Raw genomic sequence first — 13,297 nt, forward strand, 5'->3', positions numbered from 1 at the left:
AAGGACTTTCATTTCCACCAGGACAGCCTATTGAATTGAAGGATACCCACTGGAGAGTTCTTGACTTCATGGTGTCAGTCTATGACATTGCTAAGATTTGGTCTTTTAAAAAATATTGTATTCTAATAAATCTTTCTGCACAATGAAGTAGCATTGCTGAGGAAATAAGCATTTTTAATAAATACAAATCATTCTAAAAAACTCAAAGTAAGAACATATTCATTATCTTTTTCAAAGAAAATAATATCAGCAACCATCCTGCTCAGACACAATAGACAGATCTTTGGCTGATATTTTTTTGGGGAGGTTCCATCCATAATCAGTAGGGCTTATAGGCGCTTGGGTGGAAGCCTGATGCATTATGCACAAAGCAGAGGCCCAGGCATCCTCGACTTTCCAGTCGTAAGCCACACGCACCCTTTTTGGATAGTGTCAGGCAGAGTTGCTAAAGGGATGGAGACATGATTTTCTGCCCCTTTCATAAATAAACACATTGACAGGATGGGGCTTTCTACATGTTGCTTTGGGTAGGCATTTCTCTCCCCATCTCTCCATGGAGATAGAAAATTAGTTCTGTCAAAGTTAATCTGAATGCATTTACAATCAGCCAAGCTTTAATTTTAGTCTGCTTTTGTGATTGCTTCCTTGGATTTGTATAAAGAATTTTCTGATATTTTTTTTTTTTTTTTTTTAACTTTTTTTTTTTTTTTTTTTTTTTTTTTTTTTTTTCTCATTTTATTTATTTTTTCAGCGTAACAGTATTCATTCTTTTTGCACAACACCCAGTGCTCCATGCAAAACGTGCCCTCTCCATTACCCACCACCTGTTCCCCCAACCTCCCACCCCTGACCCTTCAAAACCCTCAGGTTGCCCCAACCTCCCACCCCTGACCCTTCAAAACCCTCAGGTTGTTTTTCAGAGTCCATAGTCTCTTATGGTTCGCTTCCCCTCCCCAATATTTTTAATACCGAATCTTCTGGGTCGCACTATTTTCCCTGTTTTCTAACTCTTACCTGTACCTATAGATCCAAGTGTCCAAAAATGCCATGAAAATTGTCCTGAGGGGAAAATTGTAAGTTGTTCTCTTCAACGATACATCAACTCCTCTATTATTTAAAAATTATTTCTTCTATTATTTCTCGTAGACACTGATCCAATTGGTATAGCTCCTTACAGATCCATCACGACCAAGAAGTATTTTATTCAACACAGGAAAACGTCTTTTCCCCTCAAACATACATTTGAAGTGTTAGTCTACTTAGTCATTGGCCCTTATATGTAGCAAAAGAGACCTTTAAAAGCATCCACATTTATTTTCATTTTACAGATGAGGAAGGTGAAGGGCACAGTCGTCAGACTCCCAGTTAGCATTCTTTTCTGTTTACCATGCCATCAAAAAGCGAAGTTTATAGAATGCCATGAATTGGTATATTCCGCATCATAAATAATTTGTGACCACAGTGTCATTATTGTGAAAAAAAAAATTCATTGAAAACATCAAAACTCTACAATAAAAAAAAATGTGACGTTGTGATGTGTGCCCATGCGTGTAGGTGCCCTGAAAGGCTCTCTTTGATTACTGTGTAAATGGTAAATAGAAGTCCATATAGTTTCAAGTCTGATTCTACATCTGCTAATTGGATTTTGCCGTATGGATTTAGTAAGCCAATATTCATGTTCTTAAGTATATGTGCTGCCGAAGCGAGCACTCATGTTCTTAAGTAAACATCTCCCAGAACGCATGCATATGACAAAGCTGATTTTTCTTTCAATTGCTGGAATCAACGACTAAATCAGAGGTAGACCAAGTTGACTTTGCAAAAGTAATCTCAGTTATAATGAAAGGACTTTAGACTTATTTTAGTATTAGCCTTAGAACGAATGGAAAGAAAACAGAAATGTAGACTCCTAAAGGTCTTCCAAGGGCAGAAATTCATCTCTTTTCCTGACAGGAATACCCACATTATTCTGAACTGTTCTGTTTTACATCTAATTCCTAGCTGACAAGTGTCCGTTTTTCATGCTTATTCATTCGTCACCCTAGTGTTCTCTGTGCCTGCAAGGCATCCAGCCTGCCTTCTATCACATCTCTGCAAATGATAAAGGATATGCTTAAAATGTTACCCACCCTCTTCTCTCAGAGTAATGCAGAGACACTGGAACGAGGAGCTGCCTTGCTGGACAGCCACAATATATCCTATGCTCATTACACAACCTGAAAGCTAGAAAAGAGGTTTTATGGCAGAAATTAAAAGGATTTTTCAGGAAGAAGTATTGCCTCGTGGGGGGTTCAATGTGAGATCATTTTAGAAATTACATAAAATTTATATGGAGTTTAAAGCCAAGCCATGAAAATGAAATAATTATCGGGCATTCAATGATGGTTCAGTTAATCTGACCCCTCGAAGTGCGTGCCTCTGAGGTGTGGTCACCATTCTCAGCTAGGAAACAAGGGTTCTCGTAAGATGTGCCTTCATATGGCAGGAATTTGAAATCCATGCCAAAAACTACACTATATCCTAAGAATTAGAGCATGCTGCATTCAGACCCATCGCCCCTTAATGGTGCTGCTGACTCCTGTCACCATAAAATTTGGCAAAAAAGCAGTAGGTTCTCATGATGGTCATATTCTCAATTCCTGCGCACCGCTCCACACAGCTTGGCTTCCGCTCACCCTTCGGGCCTACATTTCCCAAACCAATCTGTTCTTCACCCCTCTGAGCCTTTCCCTGCGTTTGTCCTGCCTCCCAGCTTCTTTTTTTTTTTTTTAATTTTTTTAATTTTTTTAAAGATTTTATTTATTTGACAGAGAGAGATCACAAGTAGAGAGGCAGGCAGAGAGAGAGAGAGGGAAGCAGGCCCCTGCTGAGCAGAGAGCCCGATGCAGGACTCGATCCCAGGACCCCAAGATCATGACCTGAGCTGAAGGCAGCGGCTTAACCCACTGAGCCACCCAGGCGCCCCATCCTCCCAGCTTCTTAAAACTTTTTTCTCCTCTTAGCGCCTCTGACACACGTCTGTTTGGTTCCTCTCTTGCCTCTTGGTTCATGCCATGTCACTTTGCTGGCAGCCTTTTCTCTAGAACGTTGTGTCCTGCTTGTTGAACAGTCTTTTCCCCTGGTAATGTAATTTAATCTAGTCCCCATGCTTCAGCCATCTTCTAGACAACGAAGCACAAATCTCCTACGAGGATGTTTTTTTCTAAGTTCTAGGCCCGTGGTTCTCAACTTGGGGTGGATTTTGCTCACAGGGGACATTAGGCATCATCTGGAGGCATTTATTTTGCGCCAGCTGGGAGGACTGCTTCTGGCTTTTAGTGGGTGGAGTCCAACGATGCTGCTAAGTATCTTGCTATGGACAGGACAACCTCACAACAGAGAATTCTCCAGTCCCAAACATCAGTAGCACTGCAGCTGAGAAATCATGATCTGAATTGATCGCACTTTCCATCTGAATATCCTACAGACACACCAAACTGAACCTCTACCAAAATACATTGCTATCTTTCCCGCCTAATTCGGTACTGTTTCATCTAGTGATGGTACCATCTTAACAACTGCAATAGAATTACTAAGAATAGACTTTTATTCTTGCCTCCTGGCACTTACCAAATACCTGGGTCTTCCTGAATGTATGATTTTTTTTTTCCTAGACTCTGTCTCTTCCTCTTTCTCCTATTGCTACCTCCTCCTCATTATCAGTAGCTGAGTTCAGGACCCCATCACCCCTCCTGGTCTACTCAGATGGGTCCCTAACTACTTTCTGTCTCTTTACCACCACCTCAATCCATCTGTCACAATGCAGGCAATGTGACGTCGATCGCCTTCCTTTGCTTAAAAGCTTTTGAGGGTTTGTCAGTCTTCAGCATGGCAGAAGGGCCTTGACCTGTAGACCTCCGATTACCTTTCTAGTCTTGTGTCTTTATCTTACACATCATCGTCTTAAGTACCTCACCAAGTGTCAACAAAAGCATGTGATTAACAAATATTAAAAGAATTTATTTTAACTATTTGGAGACATATGTGCCTCACTCTTACTCTTAGCCCTACGTTTTGTGATATGCAGATTAATTTAACCAAGAGTGAGTTGGTAGGTTCTTTAATTTGAGAACTAATTCCAGTAATTATTTCTTCACCCTACCCTACCCTACATCAGATGGGAGTTTTTCAGAATGATTTTTTTTACAGACGAGGTATATGTTGTCAAGAACATTTTATCCCATAAAAGTTGTTCATTGTCGCTATTCTTTTAATTAGTATTTGGCATTTTGCCGAAATTTGATCTTAATGCAGATCCAAAACAAAGAGCAGTTATGATAGTATATGTGCTGCCAAAGTGGGCCCAAAGAGAAGCTACTATGTAAGAACAGATGGAGTAGAAAAGTTTGTTTCTTTTAAATTTTATGTACTTGTATTCTTTTTCAGTGATCCAAAATTCATTGTTTGTGCACCACACCCAGTGCTTCATGCGATACGTGCCCTCCTTAATACCCACCATTAGGCTGACCCAACCCACACCCCCCAACCCCCTCCCGTCCAAAACCCTCAGTTTGTTTTTATCATTTGTGTTGGAAGGACACAGATTTACCAAAAGATGTGTAAAAGGAATGTGTGCAATAGCAAAATATGTACAAATTGGGGCTCAGCGGGTTCTTTTTGTTGTTGTTTTTGATGTGTATACCTATATTACTTATTGCAATAAAAACACTTAGAATGAGGGACCCCTGACTGTCTCAGTAGGTGGAGCTTGGAACTCTTGATCTCAGGGTCTTGAGTTCGAGCCCCACCTGGGGTCTAGAGATTACTTAAATAAATAAAGCCTAAAAATACATTTTTTTAAGAACCCATTTAGAATGAAGATGGTGACATGTGTGAATTCTATGCTTTTGATTGGTGGGTACCATCCTTCATTTATCACTATGGTTATTTTGGTCTTTATTTTGCTGGAATAATCCATAATAAAAATACACCTAACAGGTTTTATTATGGATTATTCTTTCTTTTATTATTATTATTTTTTATTATGTTATTTTAGTTACCATACAGTATGTCATTAGTTTTTTTGTTGTTTTTGTTTTGTTTTTTTTTTTACCATTTTATTTGTATGTCATTAGTTTTTGATATAGTGTTCCAACATTCATTGTTTACATATAACACCCAGTGCCCCATGCCATTTGTGCCGTCCTTAATACCCTAATGTAGCATTGATTATTTTGCTGTAAGGCTTTGAGTAATTTGATAGATATGTTTCTTATGTATAAAATAAGGACATGGTTTTGATAACTTATAAGTTCTGATAATTCTGTGGATTTTAAGTGTTTATTTCTGTAACATATTCAATTTCTCAATAATCAAATTAGAAGTAGCCTTCTGCCAGAAATTCCTTCACCATTTAGAGCCTCTTGTCTTACCTCAGATCACACAGATCCATAATTTTCTCACAAAACGTAAGCTCTTGGAAGTTTTCTTATGCCAAGAAATTCAATAAATGACAAGTATGTAACAATGGATTTTTCTCTCTGTCCATTCTTCCAGATGGTGCTTTCTGATAGCTCCTTGAAAGACGTTAGGGATATGACCTCCAGAGTCTTGGGTTTCCACCCATAGTTCAATAAGCTAAAATGGTACTTTTAGATTCTTAAGCCTTTATCGGGGCCATGGAACGAAAGGTTGGAAGCATTAATTTATAATCCAAATCAACTGGGTAAAATTTCAATAATTTTTCATGGGCAGGAGCTGAATCTATACATCTATGAAATAAAATATTTGATTTTTTTTTAAATTAATGTTGTTTCAAAGCTCTATGGCTAAATCATTTATGTTTTAACTTTGGTATTTAAAATTATAAACTGATTTCTGATATGTTTGTGACCACCTATAACAATTTTTAAAAGTCTATTGTCTATAACTATCTTAGCAACTATAACTATAGAAATATGTAGTTAGGCAGTTGGTGTATTTGGGCAAAAATGACCATTTGATCTTCTAATTAAAGAATGGCTACATAATTACATACTGATATATTTTTAGACTCATACCCATAGTTCCCCTTTTTCTTGCTTCCTGTTTGAGACACCGGAAGAAGTTACATACAGTCTTTCAGGACTCCAGCATTCTTTTTCCCACTCTAGCCAAAGCAGTTAATAACCTCTGAATTTCATGTTTTCCACCACACATGCTATAATAACCCAGATTATGGTACCATACTAACAATGTATGATTAAAAAAATAAAAAGACACATAAAATACTTAGCTGGGATATTTTTACAGCATCTTCCACAAATGACTAAATGTTAATTATTAGTTTTGTCATGTATTTTATTACCCGTGCTTTCCAGATCTACGGAAGACATTTGAGCAGGAACCGCTGGGAAAGGAAGTATCCTTGGAACAGGAAGTCTTGCTCCAGTGTCGACCACCTGAAGGGATCCCAGTGGCTGAGGTGAGTAACAAAAATTCTTTGCATTTAGCTATTGGCACTTAGTTATTCTAACAGAGGCCTAATCCATGGCTAATGGTGCAGTGAATTAGGGTATGGCATGATGAATGGTTGGTAATGGAGTCCTAACTGCCTGCTGCTGGCAAAATAGATTGATTGGGAACTGATTAATGACTTGGGAGTCAATTAGAATGCCCCACTGGACAAAGCCACAGGCAGCTTGGTTTAATTTTGTCATTCTCTTTCAAGAAATCAGAAACATTGCTTTATTTTATCTGGCATTTAGCATATAGCAAAGTGATAAGATAATGATGTACTATCAATTTTATTATTGTCCTTGATGATATGTAAAAAATGTAAAAAGGGTGTGTGTGTGGGTATGTGTGTGTGTGTGTCTATGAGCCCGTGCACCCCACATATACATTTCTTTTTCCATGATGTAATCTAAAGGCCATATCTACACACCGTGAATAAAAACATGCTTGAGAAATAACAAGTGTTCATTAGTTTCCTACCATGAGCTTTCCATCAAGCTCTTCGTTTTCATTTTTTGTTTTTGCTAAAACAAAGCCTATTGATTGTTAATGAAGCATGACAAATCAGATACGTACCATGTTTTTCATTAGCACCAAACCATACAGTGTCCTTTGAAAATGTCTGTCTATGGGGGATTGGCCTAGATGACCACAGGAGAGTACCATGCCCTCCTTGAGCCATTCCCCATCATAAAGCATATTTGCTGAGGAAAATCATCTAATACAATGTCTTTGTTAACAAATAACTCTAAACTCTCAAAAATGTTACCTTTTATGATTATTAGGAGACATCCTCATAGGCATCAAAAACTATTGTCCTAGCTAATCTGGGATTTTGTGGACCCAGAAACACTTCAATTTGGTTAGTGACATATATTACTGCCAACTTGTTGGTCCTTGTTAACCTAAAAACTATATTTAGTCCTTTGGAATTTTTACTCTTTATTGAATGTACGGAAGGAGGCACTTTTCAGTTGCTGCAATTTGGGCCTGCATGTGGGCCCACTTAATTTTTTTTTTTTTTTTTTTTGGTAAAAATAAGCCCTGAATCCTCCTTATCTATGAAATTCCAAGCAAATATTATTGACACATCATAGTTCAAAAAATGTTTCATATTTGTACACTTACTATTAGATTTCTCATAGTTTTTCAGTCTTTTGAAGGTTGAAGCAATGGTGGGAGTCAGCTCAAGGAGCTGGTCTCACAAGAAGATTAATCGCTCTTTCCAAATTATTATTAATAATATGAACTAGAAATTTAGGCAAGGCGCTTGGAAAACTACTGCATTTTTTTCTTCTCTCACAGGCATTTATATCTCTCCATTCCCAATGCAAAAACTCAAAGTAGCGTTCTTCATAAAACTTTTTGTTTTACTCTGAAAGAGAACTATTTTTTGCCTGCTAGGTGGCATACATGGTACTTTCTAGCAGTGCATCAGAAAATTTGCATGATCATAGCTGTTTTATCCAACCACATCCAGACTTTATCTTCTAACACTGATATATAATACGATTTAGTGTGATAAAAGAGGCAACTCTTCTCTATTCAGTATTTCATTTCACTTATTAAAATAGTGCATCTGTCTCCTTAGTTGTATTTTTTAAAAGTCTAAAGCAAACCTTCATTAAACTGCTCTAAAGACCAAAATATATTCTGAGTAGCGTGGGTATCCATAACCTCATTTTCACCCAACATTTTTTACAGTTTGCTGATCCCTGCAAAGACTTTCAATGACAAGATCCTAGTAATTTTTTCATTTTTTTAGCCTCTCCAAGAAAGTGGTTCACTTTGTCAAGGAGTAAAGATTCATGACTGAAAACTAATTGGCTGTGAATTTTATTTGTATCATCAGTGGGGAAGAGACCAATTAACACTTGGCAAGCTCAAAATCATATACCCATTTGACATTCAAAGAACTATATTTAATGTGGCTTTTTTTTTTTTTTTTGAAGTCAGAAGAGACATCAAACAACCATGCTCAAGAGCAGGCTAATAAACTCCTAGGTAGATTCTATCCAACACTCTTAGAATCACTAAGATCAGAAAGCTAATAAATACCTTAATGGGACACATTACATGGTCAGTTGCTTAAGAGGGGTAAGATCAAGAAAAAAGAAAAGAATGAAATGTTAACTTGGTGAATTAAAAGATTGTAAGATTATTTTAATTTTGTGATGAATGCATTCATTACTTAATATTTAAAATTTTTGAAGACTCTAGAGCATAAAAATTGCATAGAATGAAATATTGAGCTTACAGATCAACTCTTGAGCTTTCCCATAAATAAAATCAGCCCTTAAGGTATCAGGCCATACTGGCAAGGATTCGTGCTTCTTTTGCATCCAAGGCAAATGATTCTGAAAATCTCCAATGGTAAATTTCCAATGAATACACAGCTGATCAACTCGGTTGATCTTTATTTATAAGTATGTGTCTAGCTCCATTGAAGAAGTAGTCAGATACATTATTTGCAGAACACAAGGCGGTAATTATTTTCTTCCTTCCCATACAAGTCAATAAATTTCTAAAGAACTCCACTAATCTTCAATTACAGTGGTATAACCTTTGATACAAATAGCGGCAGAGGCATTTCTGAGGTCATAAGTAACATTTAACATCAGCCCCTGTTTTGCCTTTAGTCACCACCATAGAATGTTAAGCTAATTTCCTTACAGACCTCTAGATGTAAACACAAGCATCACCATTTTTAACTTTTTGACTTTGGGCAAAAGTATTTCAGTCCTCTGTACATATGTTTTCTGAATTATAAAATAGATATAATAATAATAATAATAATAGTATCTATCCAGAGTGTACTTTGGGAATTTAAATGAGATGGTACATGTGAATCACTTAGAACATGTAGAAAGTTCAAGAAACATCAGCCACTTTTTGTATTATTATTATATTATCACCCATTGATTCACAGAAGACTGAATTCAATCTCTTGAATTCTGAATAGTCCCTGAGCCCGTTGTACCTGTGCTGGTGCTTGTGGGCATGCAGAGAGGAAGCTTCTGTCCTATGAAGAACCACCACCACCATGCCCTCCTGTATTCTCTAGCCAGGGCTTTTGTTAGAGTCCATAAAAGCTACAATGAAGATAGCATTATAAGCTTTAAATCAGGAAAGGCCCTCGTTTATATAAATATCTACTTTTTAAGAAAATATTTATTTATTTGAGAGTTGGGGGGGCAGAGAGAGTGAGAAAGACTCTCAAGCAGACTCCCCACTGAGTGTGGAGCCCACGTGGGGCTCAATCCCAGGACCCTGAGTTCATGACCTGACCTAAAACCAAGAGTCAGTCGCTCAACCAACTGAGCTACCCAGGTGCCCCGTATGTAAATATCCATTTTACAGATGCCTTGTTCATGTAAATAGCTACAAGTCCTGACATGTCCTTTTTCTGATTTGTAAAGTTACTATTGTCCACTTAGTCATCACAGTCCCAAGAGCCCACATATTTTATTTCAAAGAGGAAATTTGGGCTGAGGCTACTGTTGGTTGTTCTCCTTTTCAGGGCCAAAGGAAAGAGAGTGACAAAATTTCAGAGGAGGGAGAGACCAATCCATGTTTCTTGTATTCCCATCTCTACAGGCAGTGACTCTTTTGACTAAGAACTCACCTTCAACTTTATTGGGGAGGGAAAAAAATATTATACTGTGGGCACTCCAGGATAAAGCACATGGGTTTCAGCATTCTAGGCTTGATGTTCCCCCGCTCTGATCTTCTTGCCAACCCCTTTCTTTCTATCAACTTTATTTATTTAAGATATTTGACAACTACACAAATTCCTTAGCACAGAGGCAGAGTCTGAAGGCCTTGTGCTGTTCCAGGTATAAACCCTTTAGCTGCTGAATCAGAGGGTGGCCCAGGGAGCCCTCCAGTATTGGGAAGGAGAGGGGGAGCGTTCAGTTACTTCGCAGCACATACAGAATTAGTTCAGAATTTAACATCTGCTATGGATGACCCAATGGGGCTGGCCCCTATATACAAGGATTTTATATAGCCACAACCACTACCTTTGCTGAAACATATCTGTTGACTTCTGTGCCTGCCTAAACTAAAGAAATAAGAAGCAAAAAGGGGGTTCCTCATGTTTTATCTCTAATACCAGCAGACTGGATCTACTTAGTAGATTCTCTGACTATATTTAATTAAACAAGGAAAGAGTCCTGTTGGCTATGGCTACAGTTTAGGAAATGGAGATAGAACTTTGATTCCTAATGGGTGTGTTTTTTACCCCTGAAGATACAACCTGATTGACAGAACTCGGCGTAAAGTGAGGTGATCCATCAATCTGAAACCTGAGAGCAAATTTCCAACCTACTAGGATCAGGAGAAAAAGAAGGCGGGGAGGGAGCTCATTGGGAGTTACTTTAGTTCAAGAAATATAGGGCAGGTTAGTAATACTCATATTAAAATTAAGAGTAGACTAAATGAGGGAAAGAAAACCAACTACCAGAAACACTCTAAAATGGTATTGCCCACTATTTTGTTTTTTTGCTAAGACCAAGCCAAAACTATAATGTTTTTCTTACATTTCAATAGACAAGCCTCCCCATCTCCCTAAACAAACCAGAAAATTCATGCAGTCATGAATGGGTGCAGGGTTGCTCCAGTGGCATAATAGCAGCACTCTGTGAAATGAATCCCTCTTTGATCATCTTAGTTTATACCTAGAAAATGTTGCCGTCACATCATGAGGCAGAAATACACTCAGAGATACTTTATTTCATGAGATTGTGTCTTTTGGAGAGCACTGGGATCAAAACATCAATGGATACAAGATTTGTTGGCATGGCAGAAGGAGCAAAACTGAATTTTTCCCTAAAACCTGTGATTTGTATCACCTTTATCAAGGGGATAATAGCTTCTCTAATTATAATTGAGCTATTTCTCATCGGGGTTTAATTGGAGGAACAGGGCACAATGTTCAACTTATTGACCCAGTTGTGCTTAGAAACCATCATTTTATTTATCAACATTTGCATCTGTAATTAGCAAGTGGGAAAATATGGGTTGAAGTGCAAAAGAGTAGATTATTTTGCTGAGTTTGGTCTTGATAAGGAGGGAACAGATTTTTTTTTAAAGCTAACACTGCCAGGGCAAAAAGCTGCTGGCAGCTGGAGGCTCCGCCAAATGTGCAGCATCAGGTGGCACTCCGTCTAATTGATTGCTAATATGGCCGCTGAACATTTTGTTTCATGAGAGGTGTGCGCGTTTCAGTGACGTTCTCTCATAATTGGAGATTCATGTTGATGCATTTCCATGCAGACGCATTGTCTTCCGAGCTCTGCTTTCTATTCTTTGCAGGCGAAAGAGCTTTGGAGAGAAAAGAAGAGCTTGAATACAAATCTGGGGGGAGATACTACTTTCAGTGCTCAGTAGAATCTGCTGGAGTTTTCTCCTAGCATGGGCATAGCAACAAGAAGGGGTTTTTCTTACGAGCTGATTGAGAGCCCCAGGTTCCCTAATGATTAGCAGTCGGCTTGCAAGCTTTGCATTGGTGCAGTCAACAGTTGTCAGCCTCACCTCTTAATCTTGGTTACCCTGTATGCTTTATTTCCAGTATCTGCCTCTAGTAGTTACACACAGAGATCACCAGAAACCCAAATAACCGTGTAAACCAAGTTAAAAAGAATAATAAAGTTAAACGATGCCAACATCAGTTTTTCAAAAAACAGTAAGAAATTATAAACCTCTTCTGGACTTAAAACACATTTGTGGCTTCACTTGGGCACATACGTAGGGGTTCCTTTGAACTATAGTACAACATGCACTTTTTACTTTTTAATTATTAGTTCCTTGATTTAAGAAATATTTATTGGCTACTCACTGTGTGCTGCATAATTTTCTAGTATCCAGGAGATACAAGTCAGCCAAAGTCCCTAATGGGTTAAAAGAGAAAAAAAAAAAAAAAGGACTAAACAAGAATAGAAATAAATGGCCAAGATGCCATCTGATAATTGCCAGTGAAAGGAAATAAGACAAGGTCATTTTGAGAGGTTGATGGTTGTTGGGGATGGGAAGTCACTTTAAAGTCAAGGAGAATCTATCTGTAGAGGCACTATCCGACATGAGGTCTGAGTGACAGGAGAGAGCCAGTCATGAAAAGATTTGGGTCAGGACATTCCAGGCAGGGGGAGCAAAACACCCTCGGGGGAGTGGATGTGGCTGTATGATTTACAAAGAGGCCAGTGGCCCAGACACACAGTGAAGCTGTGAGGAGGGCGAGAAGTCCTTGAGTCAGAGGGAAGAGGACAAGTTTGTAGACTAACAGACATAGTAAGTAGCTTGTAGGTCTCCGAATGCAGGAAGAGCCACTGGAGATTTTAATACAGTATTGTCATGTTGGGATATATTTGCTTTTCAAAAATCATCCTCTCTGCTGTGTGGAAAATTCATTTTTGTAGGGTGAGAATGAAAGCAGGGATCCATCTAGGGGACCTTGCCCTAACACAAGCGAGAGAAAATGGTTGCTTGTCTCAGCGTAAAAGTAAGACAGATGGAGAAATAAAGGAAATGCCTTAATTTCTGTGGGGATAAAAAATTCTGAACATGACTTTTAGATTTTATTTTATTCAATGAATAAAACCTAGAAACTCTTTGGTCTTCCAGGGGAAAGGAAAATTTTCCATGCTAAAGTGTAGCACATCCACTAGAGAGAGCTTCTCTTAGATGACCTAAAATCAGTGATCAACAGACCTCAGCTGTTTTCAAATATAATGTCTCTCTCAGTGGCACTTTAGCACCAGGCAGTGACCTAGACTGTGTCTTTAATCACAGGGCAAGATGGTCTTTTATTTCCATGACCCTTATT

The 13,297-nt window shown here is 38.2% G+C and overlaps 1 protein-coding gene across 3 annotated transcripts in view; it reads left to right on the forward strand.

The window, feature by feature from the left end:
- UNC5C (unc-5 netrin receptor C) overlaps positions 1 to 13,297 on the forward strand; it is a 350,685-nt gene that overhangs the window by 247,779 nt on the left and 89,609 nt on the right. For all 3 annotated transcript variants that reach the window (XM_045998229.1, XM_045998230.1, XM_045998231.1), the window contains exon 4: positions 6,339 to 6,442. In XM_045998229.1, the coding sequence (XP_045854185.1) occupies positions 6,339 to 6,442 (104 nt within the window). The remainder of the gene's footprint in view (positions 1 to 6,338; positions 6,443 to 13,297) is intronic.

Source organism: Meles meles, chromosome 2, assembly GCF_922984935.1.
Source record: "Meles meles chromosome 2, mMelMel3.1 paternal haplotype, whole genome shotgun sequence".
NCBI lineage: Eukaryota > Metazoa > Chordata > Mammalia > Carnivora > Mustelidae > Meles > Meles meles.